This window comes from Falco naumanni, chromosome 11 (genome assembly GCF_017639655.2).
Source record: "Falco naumanni isolate bFalNau1 chromosome 11, bFalNau1.pat, whole genome shotgun sequence".
NCBI lineage: Eukaryota > Metazoa > Chordata > Aves > Falconiformes > Falconidae > Falco > Falco naumanni.
Window position 1 is genome coordinate 16,140,973 of NC_054064.1, and position 24,141 is coordinate 16,165,113.

At 40.1% G+C, this 24,141-nt stretch overlaps 1 protein-coding gene across 1 annotated transcript; it reads right to left on the reverse strand.

Moving 5' to 3' along the window:
- Nucleotides 1-103: 103 nt before the first annotated feature.
- On the reverse strand, nucleotides 104-20,224 carry LOC121095639 (very-long-chain enoyl-CoA reductase-like). Its single transcript, XM_040610781.1, has 12 exons — nucleotides 14,336-20,224; nucleotides 13,782-13,833; nucleotides 13,401-13,445; nucleotides 11,961-12,064; nucleotides 9,808-9,923; nucleotides 9,584-9,689; nucleotides 5,018-5,090; nucleotides 4,886-4,929; nucleotides 3,444-3,501; nucleotides 2,609-2,697; nucleotides 1,530-1,575; nucleotides 104-1,430 (listed from the first exon to the last, which is right to left on the reverse strand). The coding sequence occupies exons 2-12, from the start codon at nucleotides 13,795-13,797 to the stop codon at nucleotides 1,303-1,305; spliced, it is 825 nt and encodes a 274-aa protein (XP_040466715.1). The 5' UTR covers nucleotides 13,798-13,833; nucleotides 14,336-20,224; the 3' UTR covers nucleotides 104-1,302.
- Between the last annotated feature and the right edge of the window lie 3,917 nt (nucleotides 20,225-24,141).

The window sequence follows — 24,141 nt, forward strand, 5'->3', positions numbered from 1 at the left end:
TCAATTGATGTAGTTATTCTTTTATATATATATATAAGAACACTCTTGCTTTTTACTGTACGAAATATTATGAAGCTTCAGCAACCAGCTGTAGGTATCTTCTTTTGCCATAATTATTTCAACTGATTTCAAAATATAGTCTAGAATTTATTGCATATTTCACCTTTACAAATAGTTGCAAAAATCTTTCTATACATCCATTATAGATAAATAAATTAATCATGAAACAAAACAGTATCTATACATTCTCTTCATATTCTAAAATAGCTTCTTTAAAATGTCATTTAGATAGATTGCAATAGTCTTTTTTTACTAGATTTGCACAAAACCCAGCTAAGTCCCACTGAACATCTTGTGAAAAAGAAAACACAGGAAGTCCAAAATGTAGCTGATTTTTCTCCCTGGCTCTGAAAATAGGAAGGAAGCTAGCATTCTGAGGACTAGCTGTCACTTCATGTATTTACAAAGTGTATTAAAAATTATTCAGAGAATGCTGACATAAAATGCTAGGTAAAAGATCCTTCAGTATCATAAGGACTTGTTATATGAAAACAGGCCAAATATCACATATATAGGATCTTCTGAACCTTATTTACTAGTATGCAATTTACTAATGAAGAAGACTAAAAAACCCAAACAAAAACCCCAGCAACACTGGATGTTACATCCATAAATAATACAAATACTTCTTACTTCAGATTCTTTTGGCAAATTAGGGGTTAGACCCAAATCAGGTGTTTGAGTATTGCCTATTTCTTTATTCCAAGAATCATTCGTGTTCTTTGGTAGTGTTATTTGTTACACAGCAGCTGCCTCCAGGCAGCACACTCTCTTCAAGTCAAACAAGCCAGATCATGCAACTGTCTTCAGGCCAGCTGGCCATGCTGGCTGAACTGAGCTCTCTAGTAGTTAGTTGGTATGTCCTTGTTCCAATGTACTTATGTCTTGCAGAATGCTGCTGCTAAATTTGGAGCTGCTTTTCAGCACAGACTTCTCAGTATCTGATCCATCCATCTAAATAGACTAGTACAGGAAAATCTAAGTCAGTCAGATTTCAGTGAACTGTAGGGGTTTTTGACTACCAGCTGTGCAACGAAGCCTTTTTTTTTTTTTTTTAAGGTTCTTCTGAGTTGAGAATTCTTGAATTTAAGGAAGTGTAGCTTTCGAGTGCATACAGTTTCCCTCAGCAGTGGAGATTAAACATGCACCAAAATCCTTTAAATTAATTTGCTTATTTGGCAGGAGGCTTATGAGCTTTTTCTTCTTGAAGTTCCGTGCAATATTCAAATTATACCTTTTTTCTTACAACAAAAAGGGAATAATTGGCATTCGAAGACTTGGGTAATCCTTGAATTCTCGCAGGTAGGTGCAGTGTTTATCCTTTGCCCAGATTGTCATCTGAATGAAGCAAAGCAAAGTGAACAGCCCCACTGGAAGGAAGGGAGAAAACCAAAAGTTTCATTATCGTATTAAAACCACATTCTTGTTACTGACATCACTTCGGGGTGAAGTACCAAAATATTACTCACCTGGAACACACTGAGTCATGATAGTGAAACTGATCCACGTCCCCACCTGTTTTGGCCAAGGAAATTTAAAATATTTCTGGTGACAGCATTTGCATTTATGTCTCTATTGATCAAAAACAACCTTGTCCTAGTACAGGTAAATAAAAAAGCCAAGGTCAGCCAGATCAATTTCTATTTGTTAATAACCTTTAGCCAAAAAGGTGAATAGTGCCTTATTATCACAAACAAAACCTTTGTGTTTGCTTCCATAGCTATTATTAACGTGACAAAAATTTAAGCACTACAAGTGTCTTAACTGTTTCTCTGCCTAATTTGTCTTTGTTCACACCTCCTTCTGTCTGTGCTAGGAATGGTAACTTTCTATAGCCTGAGGCCAGATGCTGTTCTCATTAACATCTGTTAAACTCCATTGAAGTTAAAACCTGATGCTGTCCTTCTGTGCAAAAGTGAATGTTACACAGAGTTGCACTGGTTTTAACTGCTTTTAAACTGAGTTGGGAGTTTGGCTCCTGGTTAAGGAATATGAACTGATAAACTCATTCAAGCTTCTAAAGCAACCACCACCAACACAAGTGAATGTATAACTTAAGAAAATGGGGAAGAAGACCCAGGCACATCTTCCCTACCACAACATCTTCTATTTATCTGTTTCCCTATTTTCTCTACCACAGTATCTCTTATTTGTCTGCCCACTGTCTTCCTGTGTACTGTGATATTCCTGGGCTCTTTTACAATATAAATCCACCAGATGCCCCCATCCCCTCATTGCAATGCTGTTCCTGTTCTGCAGAATTTGCACTGCTTTAATGTGTATCTGCCTTGTCTAGCAGCCACACTGACGCGTAGACCCAGGGTCAGGGCTGTCTGTTTAAGGTTAGTCCCATAAGTATTGCCTCAGGGAAGGAGAGGAAGAACAGACAAGTTCCTGTCTGCAATCTGATTTCATGGGATTTAGGGGAGGAGGGGCTATGTATTGAGCTGAACTGTTTCAGCGGTTTCTTCCATATTTAGCATTCTAAAAGAAATGAAAATATATACAGTAAAACTAAAATCTGAACATCTTGTTTGAAAATACATACCTCATATGTATAGTTAGGGCAAGATACAAAGAAAAACAGCCATGTGAAAGGATTCTTTGTTGGATATGGGATCTTACGGGTTTTGGATCCTATAGATTAGAAAACAAATCACAAAATGTTCATACTCCTAAATATATTGTTTCCTATAAAGACAACCCAACTCTGCCTACTCCTGTGTCTCATCACTGTGAGAGGGACAAGCAGAATGTGGGAAAACAGCACGTCCTCTGGACCCACAAGGAGGAGTAGGATAACTGTGAGGAAATGTTCTGGGCATTAGGAAGACATCTACATATGCCTTTGATCACAGTCATTCCTGTAAGAAGAGGTACCTCAGGTTTTAGATTTAGAAGTTAAAGGTTTTCTCAGATTGCCACAGAATGGAATTTTAGCAGTCATAGTTGACAGCTATAAGATCTTTGGCTTATGCCCAAAGAACCCTGGCCTGCACAGAGATCTTGTGCCCCCTGTAGAAGCCAGTGAAATTACTTGCCTTGCTCCCCACAGCATAGCTTATACTAGCAGTCTCCTTTTGCACTACCAGTGTTAACTAATATACTAGCTCCCCCCAACATAACCTGGCCCTAACCAATAAAAATCACAGTAAGATAAGAAGTGCTGTTTAACAGTCTGGTGTTGGATTCCTTGCACTGTCCGATCTCCCCTAGAATCCAATCTCCACAGCGCTGAGCAATCTGCACCCCCACAGCAGTCAGCTGGCGGGTATCACCACCCTCCAGGAGCAGGTCTTTTGTGAGGCAGAGTAACTGCAGAAGTACTAAATGGCTGTACGACAGTGAAAAGTAATTTTTAAAAATTTTTTAAAAATTTTTACCATTTCTCCGGAGGTCACTGAGTGCAACGTGAATGGAAAAATTTCCAGCTTCACACAGCTGCAAGAAAACAGCATGATGGTGTTAAAAATGTGCTTCTCTTCTATTTACCTTTCTTCCTTTTGTTATTACCTGGGGTACTTAAAAATAAAGGGGAGGGGAGAGCGAAGATTCTATTATAAAATAATAAATATCCTTAACTAAGGTTGCTGTCTGACAGGAGAACTGAATGTCTTTGTTCAAACATGAGTCCATATTATACTCATATATTTACAATATTTGCCAGCAAATGTGGACTCTGTGTCCAAAGATCAAATTTTCTACTTATATAATCCCTGTGAGGTCTAAAGGCAATTAAACCAAAGGGGATAAAAGTAAACCCAGGAGGTACTTGTTTTATCTTTTGGTTAGTCTTACGTTTTCTAAAGCACAAAAAAAAATGATTTGGATAGTTTTGGTTTCTCAAAAGCTATTCAAATCCCAAGGAAGATACAGGTTGGACTCTAAGTAAGTTTTCTCTAGAGTATAATTGACATGAATCATAACCCAGGTTCCTCCATTGGTTTTAAATAATGTTTCCCCAATCAATTATGCAGAAAGTGTAGTGAAATTGCCTATTTATATGGTTATGGATAGCCTCCAGCGTCTGCAAAGCATAACTATTAAAGCAAATGACTGGTGGTCAGAGCTCCTGAGTTTTATTCCTAGCTCTGTGTTTTCAGTTATGTAGTCTCTCTATAAAAAGGGAATAGATTATGAACTCACAGAATTTTCATACTAGAGAGCTGCTTTGAGATCCTGCAGTCATTGACAAGTAGTTGCTCAAAGCAAATGGACAGCTGATGTCCTAAACAAGTTATGCATACATGAGAGAAATGGGTAGATCTTTGTTGGCTACACTAACGTTGCTTCCACGTGTATGAAATGTTCCTAGGAACTGTGAGAATGAACAGACAGTGACTTAAGAGTTTTGCTTTATAAGGAAAGCTGTAAAAAGTTTCTGAAGCCCAGTAAAATGAACCTTTATCCCTGGAAATTATCAGCAATATACTTTCTTATTGCTTTCTTGTTTTATTTTTCTGAGTTTTATGATCTGTTGTGATTCTTAACAGACAGTTCACAAAAAAAAACCCCATTGGCTTTTAAACAGTGTGACAAACTGGTAGTTTCAGGATTCTTTTAAAGATTATGAGACATCACCCCAGCATATATCCCATATATCCCAGTCTTGGAATGGATACAGAATCGAAATCTTTCCTTGCGTACAGAGTCACATTAAAAACTGACAGATTTATCTGTTCTGCATGCAAGTGGTCAGCTTTAGTAATATGTCCCAAGTGTTGACTTTCCAAGTATCTGCTAATCCTACTCACTCCTCCATTTATACAATGTAAGAAATAAAGCAACATGTTTTAGTGTTTTATAAAAAGAGCAACAAACCTACCAGAAACATGATCACAGCAAAATTAATCTGCTTTTTCCCATAAGCTATAAAAATAAAAGTTTACATGTGATTAGTACTAATATACAAACACATAAGTACTTAAATCATACTGAGGGTTGTTTTGCTACTTACAGGGAGGAGTGTAAAGAGGATGATTGATGTAATAAGCAAGCCAAGCTGCAAATCCCCAGTAATATAAGCAGTTCTGAAAAACATGGAATTTTTCTCTGTTTTAGTACAATCCTTTGGGCCAGTACTCACTGCAAGGACCACTGATAACAATTAATTGGGCTGATCCTTCAGGTTGCTGATAATACAACAAAGAATGACATACTAAGTGTGGGAAGGTGGGAGCAGACAGCAGGAAATAACAGGAAGGAAGTAGTGCTCGCTGAGCAAGATTTCCTCTCAAGTATCTTGGAGCTGTTAGGTTTATAAACTGTTTTAGAACATGTGATCGTATTATTGAAACAAATTTATCTTGAGAAGCAAGTCAATGGCCAAAGAATAAATGCCATACAGACTGTACGTGAGGGAGTGACTTGTTTTGCTGACCCCTGAGACTTTGTAGAACCAGATTTAGGCACTGCGCTCTTTTCCCCGCTTATTACTTTGTACTGCCCAATCTCTTGCCTTTCCTTTTCTCCTTCACCCCACGAGTTTTCTTTCTTTCCCATGCTTTAACTTTTCCTGTTTAAAGGCACCATGCCTGACACTTTCCTCTGCCCTTTCACTGTGATATCTTCAGTTTGTACCTTTTGCTGCTGCCCTTGGCTTTCTGCGATCCAGCTTCCGCTCTCTGAATTCTGGTAACACAGCTGTCACTAATGGCTATACTGACTCATTCCTGACGAATCTCAGAGCTTGTTCGCAGGCTTCGTCCATGAAAAAATCCTACTTACAATGACAGTCTCTACCTCTTTTCATTTTCCTGGCCCTGCCTCTTTGCAGTTTTTCTTCAGACACTCACTGCTGTTGTAGTATCTTGGTGACAGGTAATCTTGTCCCTTCTTATACATCTGTAGGTAGGAGGGAGGCCCTTTCTTGGCCCATTCCTCTTCTTCCTCTATGCTTTCATCTCTAGGTGCCATTTCCTTGCAGACAGACATTAACCCTTGTTGACAACTCATAAATTTGCCTCTCATCAGCTGAGATTTCTTCCTTTATCAAACCTAGTGCCTCAGTTGTTAACGTTTTAGGACATGTTTGGTTATTACCTGGACTTCAGCGAGACCAAAACTGGGCTCTTTATCTTCCTTTCACCCCTTCTCCTGTTCTTTTCATTCCTCTTGTCTTTCCTTCCCTCCTCTTGCATAAAACACTGATCCTCTTACTTCTTCTGGTGATACTTTTTTTCTTGGCCTTCTAATAGGTTCATGTACCTTAGACATTTATAGGTCTTCCTGCTTTCTCCTTCACAGCTTTCCTTTCCTGCTCATGCAGCCAAAAGTTTTATTCAAGGCTGCATTCTTGCCTGTCCTGCATGGTTTAACATTTTTTTTGTGGCTTTGAATTTTGCAACCTTTTCCCCCTGTATGTATCAGAACTGCATTTCTAGCAACAATACCCTGAAAAAGTGATTACCTTAGCATCTGCAACCCCCACTAGCTGACTGCAGTGTCTAATGGTGCATTTTTCTTAAAATGGTGGTGAGGGGTAAGCCCCCCAATCTGCTCCAAACAGTTGTGTCAAACATTCTGTTGCATTTCCCCTTTCTTTTCAGAATTAATTGAACCACTGAAGTGCCCAGCGAGCTTAGGCAAAATTGACACCTTTTTGGGTATGCCATAATACAGGCCCATACTATGTCCTTGCTCTGAGATTATATATTAGTAGGTAACTGATGAGAAAAAGCAAATTATTAATGAATAATTACAGATCAGGTGGGACAAAATAGTAAAGAGATTAATTAACTTCTCTGTGATGACTTCCCTTTTTCCCTGGAAAAGAAGCAGAGCCAGAAGAATGACTCCAGTGAGGAGCAATCTAGTTAGTGTCCTGTCCATAAACTACTGCTTCCTCCCTAACACTAGCTTCTTCCACCATCACCTATTTACTAACTGCTGTACAAACTTAGGTGGAAACAGGTTCTTGTAATCTTGGAATGGCAAAAACCTTTCCCTAACTTTGGGGCTTGGCACAGGACGGATCATTTGGCAATGGATTTCAGTAAAGTAAAATTAAACAAATAAATAATCATGGCTTAGCTCCCAGCAATACATGCTGTAATTAAACTGAACAAGTACTATTCATCCAAAGAATATGATTTACTGCAAGAGTATTCCTTAGTTATAAGAAAAGGAGCTTTAAGATGAGTGGAGTCTGGCACTGCTAAGGTCCTTAGCAGTAACATTGCAAATGCCTGGCTGCCACTAGAAGCCTTATGGCTCATACAAAAGCTTTCAGTGAAGTTCAGATAGGAACAGCAGAGTACAGGCAGACTTCATAAACTCACTCGAAAGGAAAAAATTGTTTCTGTGAATATTTAATATTCCAGGCGAATAATAAAGCCTTACAACATACTCTCAGAAAAAGATTTTGTGGATCAAGTTCAGATATTGCAGGGACCCCATGAATAAATTTTTTGTAACTTTACAAAGTTATGGCTAGGATTTTTGTCTTCTCTACTCCTGTTGATGATCCCTATAAAGATCAAAATTATTTCCTAATGCCTTGCCCGTGTTTGTTCATGACAAGCATGTACCCTTCTGTTTGTCTTGTTATATTGTCTCCTGGTTTAAATAGTGTTTCTTTAGGTCTTGTGTTTTCTTTCCTCCTCTTTCCTCCAGATGTTTTTACACAAAGCGACAATATCCCTTCTTTTTACCCATGAAAATGTTCAGTAAGACCAGTCATAAGACCAATCGTTAAGGAATTCCACTGGTACCTCTCTATTCTTACAGGTCTGACGGATCCTTTTCTGGCACAACCACGGTCATCTTTTCTTTAGTTAGTTCCTTTACCACCACACAATTTTTGTATTAAACCCTATGTTATTCACCCTGAGCCAGCTGTTTACTAAGTCCAGATAAATCAGGCATTCTACCTTTCCATTGCCTAGAAAAATCACATATCTTAGAAAGAATTATACTATGTTAGTATATAGCATGAACCACGTTTGATGAAGCCCTGCTGCGGTTTACAGTATCATTTACTCCTATTTCCATCTGGTTAAAAAAGGATGAAAATCACAAACCTTGTTAATTCCTGTCTTAGATCTCTGCTTGTTGAGACTGAAGTGTCTCTTCTTAAAGGTAGCACTCCACTGTACTTAGGAAATAAGCTATCTATATCTGCTGCCTTACTTAAAGTAAGCAGCTTTGTCTACCATCTGTATGTAAGAGAAAAAAAGGGAAGAGGATCTGATATTTTTCTCACTGGCACAATTTTGGAGTAGCACCACCAAAGCCAATGAAATCATAAAAGCAAATCAAACCCAAGCACTGCTAAGAAGGAAGAAGAACTGTGATCAACTTTACAGATGAAAGCAAGTACCACCAACCTGAGAAGGCAGAAAAGTAGAAGTGATCAGAATGACTGGTACAAGTGTCAATTTTAGCAACAACAGTTTGTATGGTCTGAAAGGAACGAGTAGTTGTCAGAGACAGCAGTGAGAAAATGAAGATTTATCACATGGTACAGATGCTTTTTCAAGGTGAAGTTGCTCATTTATCTGCTGTTTAGCATGCATTAGCTACTGTTGTGCCAAGAACAAATCTTTAAGAGATCTGCTAGCCTTTTAACAACCCCTGCACTCTTCTGCTGCAGAAAACACAGTAAAATTGCTGGGGAGGATTCTTTCTGAGAGCCACTGCTCAGCTACGGACCCTCCTTCCATTTAGGAAGCATGAAGCTCTCACCAGAACTACCAGAGCTGTAAGTATTTAGCTGCAAGGCAGAGCTTCAGGTGCTGAGTGTCACTGTCACAGTGCAAATTCCAAGGGTCTGTCTAAATCCCAAAAGTTAAATACCCAAACACTGATAATATATGCTTTCCCAGTTGTAGATTATAATCTTCTGTCTTCCTGAGTATGAAGTGTATTTTTGAATACTAGTGTGTACTTTGTTGCAAACATTTGTAAAATAACTACTGCCCATGCATAACCATGCAGTCCACTGTACTACTTTGCAGACATCTGGGAAATAGCAGGTCTGCATCTCAAAAGCTGCCCTATGCCACAGCAGCCGTGGTAACCTTAGGGAGTGCTCCAGTAGGAGAAGAAAATGCAGAACAACCCAGCTGATTTGTGCTGGATCAAAGTAAATTAACGGTTGCTTAACAGCAAAGAGAGTGTTAGGGGCAAAGAAGATGTACAGTGACTGTTAAAAAACAGGTAGACTTAAAAAAAAAAAAAAAAAAAAAAAAAAAAAAGAAGAGGCAACCTTCCCAACATTGTGCCTGCCTGTACTACCATAAAAGTTACCAGTGTTACTAAAACCTTCACACCAAGCTGAGTGAAAAGGAAGGGTATGCTGGAGGTTAAAAATACTAAAAAAGCAATGAGACTACTGTAACATGAGGGTTATACAACTGTGACGTTAAGAACTCCTTTGAAAGAACTACAGCTTTTATGGGTGAGATTTGCTGTGCATTACTACAAAAGCCACACCAAAAAAATCTGTGCTGTGGAGGCAGAGCATAGGTTGGCTAGGCTGGATTTGTAAGGGGGGCTATGGATAGATTCTGACACAATTTACCTTCACAATATTCCTCAGTGGCATAGTCCCATGGGAGAACCGATGAACAAATACTGTTTCAATCAACCTTTTGATGTAGTGGAAAGAATGGCAGATACATGCCAAGCTAGAAACAGCAAGACAAAAGCATTTAAGAGTGCTTAAAAAAACAAGTGTGGCAAGACATTTGGAATAAGACTACAATGCTAACAAGAAATACTGCTCAAGCCTGCAAACGGACTTACTTAACTACTGGATGCGGACTTGATGTAAACCTCTCATCCAGCCCATAGACAAAAGGCATGCGGAAATAAAACAGAAAATAGATGAACAATGGACCTGTATATTCTATCAAAAATACCTGCAAAAAGAGAGAAAATAATTAGACAGCTGAATTAGATGATGGTTTTGCTTTGGTTTCTTTGTGATAACTAATGCAGTGGGATAAACACCTCCGCTGACCCAGGATGGCATTTAGAGAGGCAGGGAGGAAACAGCAGGTTTGGGCTTGGGCTGTGAAACTGGTAGACATGCAGTAAATGTTTTGCAATGCATTTGCCTCAGTTGCATACAAACAGCCATCGCCAGTGCAGCTGACACAGTATGGGTATGAAAAGATAATAATGGCAGCCCAGAGATCATGATAAATACACATGCACGTTACATTTACGCAGCTCTCACCCTCCTCTTGCCCTCAACAACTGTCGCTTTATTTTGGGTTAAAATGAAATTTAGTGAGGAATTTATCTTGAAAAAGAGCAGCTTTTTTTCTTATGAATGAGTTGTTTAAATTGGAAACACAGCTTGTAAGTGTTCACAGGTGACCCCATCTGTGTGAACAGTCAGGCAAGGCAGATATCCCCAGAAAACAATCAATTCATTCTATGTTCAAACAATCTTTAATTTGAACACAAAGGAAAAAAAAAAAAAAAAGAAAAAAAGAGACAGGAAACCAACAAAGCTATTATCTAACTTGATTTCATTTCAGATAGGTGTGCATTTCTTAGGAACATCACTTTAAATTGAAGTTTACTTTGGACAAAACACTAACAGTTGAATTTTCCACACTTCTGTAAGTGAGGAAGGTAGGACCATATCTCATTCATAGAGAAAGAAGGGAAATTGATTGTACTGTCAAAAAAAAACCCAACAAAAAACTCCCAAAGAACAACCAAAAAAAAAATAATCTCCAACCACTGTTCTCTAATGTGTTTAGAGTTATTTGGACGCTCAGAGAAGTTGTGCTGTAACAATCAGCATTTTCTCTGGCAAAGATTGGATTTGACTGTAGATGAGAAGTTTGTCTTTTTTTATTTGATAATACTAAAGTATTTCTTGGCTTACATTTGAATGAAGTAGCTTTGGAGGGCAGGGAGAGCAGAATGTGTAGGAAAGATTATGGAATGGCAGAAGTCTGGTTTACTCTGCACTGTGATATTTTGGTATATATTAATGCATGTGTGACTTGGAGTATACACTGCCATTAGTTTTCCCCTGTCTTGCTGGGTTTTTTGATTGTGTGATAGCTGCCTGATTTATCAGCATTGCGTCCAAAGTAATGATGCAAAGATTCAGTCTTGCAGAACATTTGACTTTTTTTAATCTCCTATGAATGCTGCCTTTGCTATTTGTCATGTACACAAGATATTATTAATGTGGGCACATAATTCCCTTTGTGCTGTGCTGTTTCATTAGAACTATTTTAATATGTGCATCGTGGACCTTCTGAAGAACTGGAAGGGTATTGGTCACCTCACTGCATAAACAGCAGTGCTGTGTTGCCTGCCAGCTGAGTTATGACAGAATTTGCATTTGAGCTAAGACAGTAAATATGCAAGGTCTTTGTGATGGCTACTAATATTGCAGAAATTGTCAGCTGTAATTAGCCTGCCGCTAGCACCCTGGGATGCAGCCACATGCAGACCACTAGCTGATCTTACTTTTGTGTGGTTTCCTGCTAGAGTCACTCCAATTACTGACATGTGAAGTCGCTCATGTGCCCCTTTGCAGGACAAACTCATAGAGGTATAATCCTGGTCCTTGTCAGGAGGGTTATGCAGGCCCTGTGAAGCAGAGCCCCAAAGGCATTTAGCCACCTAGTTCCTAGTGATTTTGCAGTAGACAACTAGATTAATTTGAGAACTTGCACCTTAGTTCAGTAGAGCCAACCCACCCTGCAGCAAGTTTTCCACTGCTGCTCTCCCAGGGAACTAGGCCTTCAGAATATCCTGTTACTGCTTTCCCTGATTACATGAACTGAAGCAATGAGGATTCATTGCCTGCACCCACTGTCAGAGCAGGCATCATGCAGTAATATTGGAGAGAGACAAAATGTGATGTAAGGATTAATTATGGAAAAATAGCCATTAAAATGGCTCAGACTTGAAGCATAGCTCACCGTAGTCCATCCTATCTGTGGCCCTAAATCTTTAAAGTATAAGGTAGCAGTTGTGCCAACAGGGAGGTGCTGCAGGATTTCCTCATCCCTCAGGGACTTTCCTTCTGACAAGGAAAGAGGTAATTACATTTCAGTGAAATTCAAGTCAACTTTGGTAGCATACTAGCTTTATATTGTGCTTTAACCAGTCTGTGAGACTCTTTGACGTGACATGGGTTTATTGGAACCTCAGTAAACTGAGAATGTTTATACTTAATTTTGATGTATCCCTGTAGTCACATATAAGCCTGGATCCTCTATTCACACTAAGACAGGAGAATTTTCAGCCCTGTGTGCCTGCCGAGTCTAGTAGACTTGCTCCATCACTGCTACAGCAGAATTTGCTGGTGGGTCACTGCCCTTTAACAGAGTTCACTGACCTCCTAGTCAGCTGCACCTCCATCTCTCTCATCTGTCCTCATTGCTCATCGTCAGACAAACAGAAGCTAGGATAAGCTGAGATTGGAAGGCCCCCCTACAGAGGTTTTCATCGCCTCCTTTTTTCCCAGCCAAGCAGCTAGGAGGTTATTCCACAGGACTTGGACTAGTACTCAAGGGTTTAATGCCTAGATCTGGGGGAATCTCCAGAAGGCCAGCATTTTCTCATGGCAAGCCTCACAACCTAAGTCCATGGAGGAATCTGACAAGGTAGATCTTTGAAGAAGGAAATATGATGTTCATACGCCTGTTTTCCACGGAAAGATTCCACACAATGAACTAATCTTCACCAGCATGCTTCTAAGGGACATTTAAATAAAATTATGCTTAATGAAAGCAAAAGAAGAAAGTGCTACATTTTATACTGAATGCAAAGATCAATTAACACAGTTTGGCAATTAGACTTTCTTTTGCGCACCCAGGACATGTACTAAGAGGCTTCTAGTAGCAATACCTTCAACTGCATTAATGAAGTCAGCCAGCTGGCATCAGTTTTGTCAGCAAATCCCACATCCACAGCAATGTGTTTTGCATTAGCTTACCTCAAAAGAACTTTAATTCCTGCTTGAGAGCAGTGGATTATGTGAATTGATAGCTCTAACTCATAGCCCTTTTTAGTGCTCCCAGCTGAGCATCACTGTGGCGATCATTTCACTGCAGCTAAGGGAAATTAGTATCTATATTCTGTGCTGCCTGTCTTGAAAGCACAAGTGCTCAATAGTTAGAAAGTGCACTGGAACAATGTGCAGACTCCTGAGTTAATTACCAAGCACCAGGCACATGGGTGGAACTCCGTTCAGTACTTTCAAAGAATTAAATTTGTTCTGGATTCTCTTCAGCCTTCATAGTGCTAATTAATATAGATGGAAACTCATTCTTAAGAGCTAACACCCATGCAGAGTACACCTTTTATGCCAGGCCCCTGCTCAGAGCTTTGTTACTCGAGTCCTCACAAGTACTTACTTGGATCAAGTTTTAGCGACTGCCTTGCTGGATACCACCGAGGATCTGTAAGACCATACAGAATTGTGTGATATATACAATGTTTGTTTCACATCATCAACCATTACAGTGAATGCAACACAACAAGGTAAGATTTAGTTAAAGATTTTTAGGAATATTTATTCAACATGAATATCTGTGAGAAATTATGCAGCAGACAAAACACAAAGGTGTATCTGGGTAGTATAAAAAATTATACTGAAATCTCACTGGTTTTCGCATTCAGCTGCAGGTTACTTAGCATTATGTGTGTGCATCACGTGTTTCAAATTATGTAATTCTCTCCTATTTATATACTGGATATGCTGATGTGACGTGAACTGCGGCAAAAGTTATACTCACAGAATTTATGGAACATCAATCTGATCTCCCTAATTGTGGCATTTGGTTCCACCTAGGCAACAAAAAATATTGCATATGTAAGATGCATATTTTGAAAGGCAACTACTAGGTGTTAAGACTATTCCAAGTAGAAATGTGACTCAAACAATGTAACACTGTAACTTTCTTACAGATGGCTAGGATCGGTATGGGTGACTCGCATCACTTCTTACAGGAAAAAGGACAATTTGTGACATCTATTTCAGAGGCAGCCTCTCTAGCAGTGATCAAACGTTACTACAACAGCAGCAACAGTTTGATGGCTTATGAGTGAGTAAGACATGACTGGCAACATCTTAGTGAAGGAACTGAAGCATGCTCTTTGCCCAAAAGCTCCTTCTGGGAAAGGGTTGAAGTACTCTAGTCAGTACGAAGTGTGCATCATCATTGCCCCTTCAATGGCCGAAGATGGGCCATCAGGAGATGAAATAACCTTCATAAACACTAAGTTTACTTAAGGAAAGTTAGTAATTTTTAAACAGTCACCTAGCATTTTAAACAGATTTTTGTTTTACCTTATCTAGGAAGCATAGCTGTTTCTTTGTCTTCCAATCAAGGATTTCCACCTGATAGGGCACAAAATGATAATTACTAATTATTGGCTACATAATCTCTAAACTCTTAGTTGATTCCCAAATTCACAATCATTGTTCAGAGGCACCATTTTTCTCTGATCTGTGGACTGTGTGAAAAACAATTTTGATGTGCTCAAGAGACAGTGTTGCTCGTAGCCAGGTTCTCAAAGCACTCAAATTGCAAAACTAGTAATATTCTTGCCAAATAAATGATCTTCCTGCATATATTCAGAAGCAGAGGTAGCTAACATTGATTAAAACACATTGATCTTGGATATTTTCTTATGCTAGAGCAAGAGGAACAAATAAGGAATCGCTAAGGAACATAATTTTTATGATTCGTAAAACTAGACAGTTTGAGAAAAAAAAATTAAATGTGCATATGTATGCATGTAAGCAAATGTTCTGAGTACACACAGCTTGAAGATTAATGTGCATTGTTCCCAGAATATTTTAATTATAAAGAGAGTGGAAAACATAGGCAACATAATGAGCAAACGCAGCTAAAGATCTGGATTTCACAAATCCTTAAAAGGCTGTTGTAGGAATATTCAGTTTCACTCTTGCACCTCAGATCACCTGTACTACTAACTACATATTAGCATTTTATATTCCAAGTAGTGGTTTAGCTACAGCTCTGAAAAGGGAAGAGCAGTTTATTTCCATGATCAAATGGCACTTTGGCAGATGGTTATGATTTTAATCAACAGACAAGCAGACAAGTCCCCAGAGGTTTCAAAGCCCAGTTGCAGCAGGCTAGCAAAACCTAAAATACAGTGATGGTGTTTTAATTTCATTTGTTCTCATCAAACACAGTAATGGAACTTTGTGGTATAGCTAAGAGTGAAAGTCCAAAGCTTATCTGTCACACTAAATGACATCATTACTTAGTAACAAACGAGTTAGTTGTTTTGTTTTTCTTAAATAAACATCTAGCATTAATTATGCTTGGTATTAACTGGCCAAGAGGATAGACTAACATTAGACTTTAAATATGATTCCTTACTAAAAATAGGAGCCACAGTCCAGTATCTTTCTAATAGGGCTGCACTGAAGAGATCACTTGGTTAGGGTATCTTATTTCCTTGTTTTATTTGTCCCAAATTGTTCTTTCTGTATTGGTGCAGCAATGGAGCACTTCAGCTCCAGCCAGAAGTATCAGATCTGATCTCCGCCAGGGGTACTATTGCAGTGATATTTACTGCTTGTGCATCGTAAGCTCTTATGTAGGACATCAAGGGAGGTAAGCACTTTTCCTCCTTTGTGATATCTAGCGATGATTGGAATATTATATGCTTTCCCTTTATTTTTTTAATTTGAAATGACTCAAATATCAAGTTCTAGTGTCTCTGTGGGACATCTCCATGGGAAAGCAAATGAGTGGATTCCCTTCCCGGAGGGCTGTTCTTGAAATACAGCGTTCTGACTCTTGCCATCCACAGAACAAGTACTGTAGGGGCCGTAAACCATTTCTTGTCCTTTCTGATGCAAAGTTGCTATAAGGATTATCAAAAAATGAGCTGTATCTCAAAGCTTTTGCCTCAGTGAATACCACTGCCCTACAGACTACAGCAGTCCCCAGTCTTAGCAGTCTCCCTCCTGTTCCATACCCACTCCCAGCATACACGGTTTGGATCAGAACCCCCCGGGGGCAGTTTTAGTCTATGGCCTTTGGTGGCTGTATCAGAGGAATCTTCTCCAGGCCAATTACAGAGTGGTTTTGATTGCTTTCTGCCACCTGTGCTCTTTTAATTGAGTTATTCTTATTATGCACAAGGCCAGACTGAAAAATATAGAGCACTTTCTTTTGCTCTGTGGTTTTCAGGGGAGTGGCTGTACAAAAATGTAGGTACTTCTGTGGACCTTCGGAATCAGTGTGGAAAACAAACAAGATCTTCTGTACCATTGTTTGGTTCTATTCCAGTGTGTCTCTTTGAAGTGTCAAACTGACATACCTGCCTGTACTGGCCCATTTCTTTAAATACCTGAAGGGAACCTATAGACATGGTGGATCCAGAGTCTTTTTGAACGTGCACAGTGAAAATGGTAAGAGGCAATGGACATCAGTTGCAATATGGGAAAATCCAATCAGATACAAGGAAATTTTTTCACCATGAGCTTGCCCAAACAGTGGAACAACTTGCCTAGACAGTTGATGGAATCTCCATCCTTGGAGGTATTTAAAACTGCTCTGGGGAAGATCTAATGCCATTTGACCTAGTTGTATCTGCTTCAAATAGGAGCTGGACTACACAACTTCCAGAAGTCCCCTGCAACCTAAATTATTTAATGGTTTTTTTTTTTTTTTTTTTTTTTTTTTTTTGGACACCCATTCCTGAACTTCAAACATTTCTGTTACTTTCAGTTATTGTCAAGATCTAAGCAAATATCAAACATTCCTTCCCTTTTCAGAAAGATGGATGCAAGAACACAGCTTTAGATTCCACTCCAGTCTGTAGAAAGTTGTGTGACGACAGAGTGAAAACAAGGTGACCATTTCCTCTAATTATCACACCTCTTAGCTGTATCAGAACATTCCCCAGTGTTCAGATGATCCCTGCATCAGGGACAGAAAAGCCTGATCCAAGGCAAGAAATTTTATCTTTTCTGAACATAATGGCCAATCATACGAACCCACATAGCACTGAACACAGTGTTTCTTCAGGCGCAGCACCAAGTCAGTTAATGCATTGGTTGGCAACAGTTTTTAGATACCCAGCAATCTGTTCTTGGAACACTTTCTCATGGGTATCATCCCTTTCAAACACGAACTGTTCGGCTCAGAGAACTTTAATGTCTATGTGTTTTCAAAGCATTTAGCACAATAGGACACTGACTGTTGGCCTGCACTAGTGCAGTATGACTTACAGTCCAATTACTTGGTGAATTTTTAAAGGCATTTTAAATTATGGCTTCTCTAAAACTACTTTGAGTAGAACTTAATCAACAGGCAGATTTGTGAAAGACAGCCATGTTAAAACTCTTCTATAAGTGACTACAAATAAGTATCTTCAATTTTAGAAGACAAATTTGTGCTAGTGTGTAAGGATTAAAGCTTGATAGTCTCTTTAAAAACAGAAAAATTCTTCATTATTATTGTTTAGAACAGGTCAAGGGCAAAGAATAAACAATCCATTACATAAGCAGAGAAAAATAAATCCAGCTGTTAAACTTTTGTTCAGAAAATAAAAGGGGGGAAAGTCTATTCATAAGGGGAAAACTGTTGAGCAAACAGCATTTAAAAAAACATTTTTAAGATGCAGCGTCCCTGCAATAGGATTACAAAAATATAGTGAATCAAATTCCCACAGTGTAAAGCTATATCAAGTGCTTCTTAAGGATCAACAGATCTTCAAAAATTATGTGATAACTATTATGGAAATACTGATAAAGTTATCATGTCTGCGCCTCTTGGAAGTTTTATTTGCAACCATTTGTACTCAGCAGATTGAGTAAACTGTAGCTGAGCGAGATTTTGTGAGCACTGACATAACCATATATTGTATTGATTTATTTTGAAATAACTCAGTAAAAAGATTGCTTATTTTACAGTCTAGGAACCAACCAGCCTGGGAAAGAATAATGCAGAATGAATTCTCCCTGAACTATTTGTGTGCTTACATAAGTCAGGTTCCTTGAATTTAACACCAAAAAAAATATCCAGTTGTTGCCAAAGTTCTAATTAAATCTTTCTAAATATTTTATTTTTTCTATGGAATTAGTCATTTTCTCTATCTCCTTAGAATTTTCTGGTAGACTATGCTGTTCCTGAAGGAAGTAAGCATGCCTTAGTGTGATCTCACACTAGGATGTACGAGAATAACTTTCTTGAAGTCAACAGAGTTAAACCAAAAGAAAATGGCTGTAAGTGTACGTACACTGAAAACTGTGTTTGTGCTGCTGCTGCTACAACTGACTTTCAGTCTGAAACTTCCCTTGCACAGGAATGTACAAACTGTTGCAGAGGATGAGTGTAAGGATCCATCTAGGATGGTATCTTCCTTTCTGATACAGCCAGCAGCAGGTGACTCAGAAAACGTAACAGAACAGGGCAAGAATGTAGTGACTGGGGGAAGGGGAGGAGACAGACACAGAGACTGCAGTTTTCCTCTACCAGAAGTGCTGCCTTTGTGTGTAATAGCTTTTCATGGATATTCCCTCAATTAGTTTATCCACTTGCCTTTTAAACATGTGTAAACTTCTTGCATGCAGTGTCCTGAGGCAGGGAGTTCCACAGCTTAGTCACATGCTGCATGAGGAATCCCCAAAACAGAACCAAGGCAAGAGCTTAACCACAAAGCAAAATTCCATCATCTTACCTGTGGAGTGCTGTACCTTAAACTGTAAGTAGTCCAACTAAATAAAGCCTTACCTCTTTGAAGCAGTTGGTTTATATTTCATGAGACTAGAACCTTATTGCCTTATTTCACTATGTATAAAGAGAAAAGATAGTTACACCCATACTCAAAAGGTTTTATACAATTAAATTTCACTTTTGTAGAATTTAGATGTCTAACATTTACAGGTTCACAAGATAAACACTAGGGACTTACTCCTCAGCTTCCCAAGTTCTGCTCCCATGCAAGCCTGTGAGCACCACTGTCTGAACTGTCCTGAAACTCATAGTACATTTTGATGTCTTCCACCTGTCTCAGATTTGTTAATTAGGCATGCTTGCATCTAAATCCTTGAGGACTTTGATCCGGTAACCATCTTTGTCTGAAGGTCAGCACAGCGCACAGCATTTAGATTATTCCTGAATGAAACCATACTGTCAGCAAAGGAGATGATCTAGTTCTTCAGGCTTTATATGTAATGGTTAGACACACTGCCAGAAGTGGGAAAATTGCTTTAGATTGTCTTCTGCCATTCCCCACTCCTCCCACAGACAGTCTGGGCGACTTGGGCCACCAAGCAAGGAATAAAGAATGCAAGAGACACCCGAAAGTACAGGCAGGAGAGGACAGGAATGTATTCCAGTGAGAAGCGCAGTCTTCTACCAAAGAGAAATCCTGAATTCCTGTCTCTCTGGGCTGCTTCAAGCACTTCTCCCTTCCACTGTACTTCTGTCCAGCGTTTCCCTACAGCAGATGCCTTTTGGGATACTACATGGTAAAGGGACAGAGTTGAAGTCAGCTTGGATACCTTCACCAAATTGTCATATCCACTCTTGGAGCTGGGTGCCTAACCTGAAGGCACAGCAAAACCCGAGTCCCTTTGTGGACCTGTGGCTGGTAACAGCTGTGGAGCACAAATGGTCATCCTTCAGAACGACAAACCTGTTTGTGCAATTGACAGGGGACGAAGTGAGTTGGTGTAAGGATGGTCAGGAAGGAAAGGAAAGGTTTGTTCCCGTGGAGTTGGGAGCCGGTTTATTTTTCACAAAAGGAAGAGCTGTTAAGTGCTTTGTGCTTTCACAGCGACTTCTGGCTCTTGAAGGCCTATGAAAATTTTCCAGCTTTTACTAGCATGCATATTCCAGGAGGATACACAAGATGGAAGGAACCTGCACAAGTTAATACTGCGCAGTGTGTATTTACTTACACTGGCTAACACAGAGCAGCACACTGCCAATTTCCCAGGCATACTGAAGAGTCACACCATTCCCTGAGTATCACTGTCACTATGAAGTGGACTGGGGTGCCTCCATCTGAGAACCTAAGCCAGCTTTGACTCAACACTAAGCAGACATCCAGGTTTTTCAACACTCCTCTGCATAGCCTTTTCCACACACAAGAGAATATTCATTGCCTTCAGGCTTTAGTTTATGGTGATTATTTTCTACAATGGCAGTACTCAGGGAGAAGAGGTTTATAAATTCTTCGTGAAATCACAATAATTTCTTTGCATCAGCACTGTGATTTGCAATGTTGATCTTCAGTATCTACAGTTCCATTACTACTTCTCATGGATCATTTGGTGTATGGATGTCAAAATGTACATCCAGTGTATGTTTTTGACATGGAATCGAAAAGAATGAGAGAGATTTTTTCCTTTTTTTTAACCTAGAGGTAGCAAGGATGAGTCTGCTTCTTTTGACAGAGCATAAAGGCTGGAAGCCCTGGGAAGTCTGGATACCTTATGCTGACAGGTGAACTCACAAGATTTGTATTAATTTTTTAAAATATACTTCAAAAGACCATTTTTTTTTCTAAAACAAGACTTTTGATTTCAAACATAGCCTTCAAATTCTGAGTAGCTCCAGGTACTTCCTGCCAGGTAATATTTTCCCATCATATTTTCCTGTACAAAATTAAGTTTCTCTCTCAAGATCCATAGAGAAAAAGGACAAACTGCTGTCTTTTAAGTGAAGCAGCACGACTGAGTGTAGAAAGTGTTGGTGTGTGGAAAAGTGGCGAGGGGAAAGAAAGGGATAATGTTTTTCCCAATCATCTCATCTCTTCCTGTGATAATGATCTTATGTGTTACTTGTGAAAACAGAGCAGATATCTTCAAATAGCAGGGCAATTTTCAGCAGTGTCCCCTTAAATGACCATTCGGATATCTCATATGTGGCCTTGTCTTGTTCAGGCAACTCTTGGAGGATACAGAAGCTTTAAATCCTCTGCAGTCCTGCTTTTGGCACTTGCTCTCAGTGCTCTTACTTGATGAGGCTTTAGACAGCATAGCTCTGAGTGGGAGAAACCTTTGTAACAGGAGCTGTGACATCTCAGCGATGCCAGCTAGGCAGCCGTCACCCCCACCCCCTCCCTTGCGTTCAGAGCATTTTCATCACAGGCAGAAGGAGAAACTTTAAATGCCAGCAAAGGGGGGGCTTTCAGACGGTACTGCATATGCTGGTTCAATCTATCCTCAGGGAGTGAAGACTCCAAAACGTTTTTGGTTATCACTGCTCACAAGAGGCACTTCCCATCCAAACCAGTTAAGGAAGCAAAAGGACAACTGTGGCTCTTATGACACAAATTTTCTACAGTATGAGTGTGTGTGTTCAAGTATCTTTCCTCTAGGAAGTCAGAACACTGTACTATTTTCTTTATATGAAATGCTTTTGAAGACCTAAACCTGTCAAGTAGAAAGAATTCATTAGCCTAACTAACTGCAGAGTGTGCTACTACAGACATTTACATCTGAGCATGTCACACAGGCATCCCTTGTACGGAAAGGAGAAAAGCAGGCACTTTTAGGATAAACTGTATCACAAGACCCGAAACATATCTAAAATAGGTCAGAAGACTTGTTCTTTAATCAGTTTGGAGAAATGAACACTCCTAGATAATATTATCTAGATTGAAATCTTTATCATAAATCTCTAAATTTTCAGAGGTGAACCAATGAAAATTATCAGGTGCAGAACAAAACTTTCAGGTCTGCATGTATTTCTTTAAACTGTAGTTGTCCTTGCTAAGCTCCTCCTGAGATACCACTGATAAAAAAGCTGAGGTGAAAGTAGAAATATACCAATGCCTGATGTAAACAAGACCTAGTCTAGCATTGTTACAGAATCAGAAATGTAGACGCTGCCGTTCAGACATAGGTCTAGGAGTACAGGGACCTGACTTTGCATATCGGTTCTAATACAGGTATCTCATAAGCAGAGGGATATCACTCAGGCACTCTGGTGTTTTGGGTTTTTTTTGCTGTCCATCCATCCAGTCCAGCATACTTTGGCTTAATTAGGTGGTTGCTCTTAATTCTTGGTATAGTTTGAACACAGCCAGCTCAAAATAAGGAGCTAAAGGTACTTCCAAAGCTGAATCTGCCTTTCACTGGCTTCTTAACAGTCACTTTAATACAATGTTGCCTATTTTTTAAACGTTTCTGTCTTTAGCTGCACTAAGGAAGACTCTCATAATGAAAAGCAATGGAATTAACAGCCTCAGCACTCAGTCAGTCTGATGTTCTTGGCCATCGTTTTGTAGGTCTGTCCACCCAAGAGTAATTTTATTCATGCATAAGGGAGAGGATCTTCCTACATACTCAGGAACCTATAAAACTGACTGTGTACTTGGCATGATCAAATGCACAAACTCAACAAAACAGGAAGAAATATTCTACCAATGAAGCTCTGCTATACTTGTAATGGCCATATTCTAAAAAATTCAAACAGTGACAGTTCGGTGATTGTAAAGTGCTTCATGATTCTCATAAGGAAGCACCACAGAAGAGAAATAAACGGTAAATAGTTTAGAAATGTACAGAGAAAAGTACAAAACTGTACAATACCTCAATAAGGGAACACTCACGTTCATAACATCAATAGAGATTTCCCTCCCTCCTCAGGAAGCACTGGGAGAGGTGGGCACTTACCTTCTCTCTTTTGATAGCTCAGTTTTGAATGCATGGTGGGGAAATGCAATTCAGAATACAAATTCAGTGAATTTATAACAGAAAGCAAATCAGTGGGGAAGAACAGTGCAGAAAGTGATATGCAACAGCACTGCTCGGTGCTACCTAGGCTGCCTTTGTCCGCAACCTACGTCCTGAGCCAGCTCAGACACACACTGGATGAGCTAGGCAAATGTGTTTCCACCCGTTGTCTGCTGTACAGGGAAAAGTACTAAAACATACAAGGCTGACACAGAAATTCATGAGGCATTCTGAGTTTGGATTAGTGTTGCTTAAACACAAGATCTTGATTTAGGACACAAAAGACCTATATCTGCTGCTATTCTTCTGCCTAGCAAGATGCAGCAGGGCATTCCACTTTCCTGTGTTTCCCCATCTGCAAAATCAGGTAACAGTAATGATGTTCATGCTTTTGAGGTCTTCTAGTAGCAAGTGCTTTTCAGACGTTCAGTACAGCTAAGGCAGAAGACCAAACCTGCAGACCAGGCAATGACCAAATACATTCAGGAGGATAATACACGTGTCTGCTCCTGCATTTGGATCTCAGCAGAGTTTGGGACAGTAGTAGAAATGCAGGAGGCAGTGAAAAGCTTGGTTGTTTTTATTTAAAAATGGGTGTAAACACGGCGGAGAAGAAGGCACGGCACAGGTGCCTACATCACAGCCACAAGAGCTGGAGACAGCCTATTCTGCTGAATTTTGTGTGATGTCCAGAATGCTTTTATAGCTTTGAAAAGCGAGATCTGAAGTATTAGGTCATTGTAAGAAAGAGGAGCAGCCACTTTTCAGATTGTTTTGGATTCTGTTAATGTTATAACAATTGTTTTGTATTTTGCATGGGGAGGGAGGAACCGTGTTCATTTTTTAAGCAAGTCGTGCTGGAGAAACTGAAGTGTAAGCCTGCAGAAACACGTTCAGGACTGCTGTCATTGAGCTCATACCGACCTGTTTTTGTAATACAAGCCACTCCGGAGAATTTTTGCATCAGCCCGCCTAACTAATTCTAGCAGAGTCGGCGTGGCCGTGTGTGTAAGTTGACGGGATACCTCACCCTTCGCTCTCCCCTGGTGCCTGTCACTTTGCACCCCGCGCACACCAGGAGCTGTTACCGAACCCCGGGCCGGCTGTCTCGTTCCCCACCCAGACTCGATCGCCCGGCCGGGCGGTGGGCGCTGCGCCGGAGGGCGCCGGGCTCGGCCAGCACCAACTCCCTCGCCGGCTCCGCGCCGCCCAGCCCAGCCCAGCCGGCCCGGGGGTGCTGCCGCCCGGGGCCACGCCGGCGCCGGCCCGGAGGGCTCAGCGAGACGGCTCTCGGCGACGTGCACAGCGACCGGCGACAGGGTCTCCCCAGAAGTTGGGGACAGAAGGTGCCGAGAACATTCCTCGCTCTCGCTCCTTCCCTGCGGCTGGGATGCACCGCCAGCCCCACGGCGGCAGGC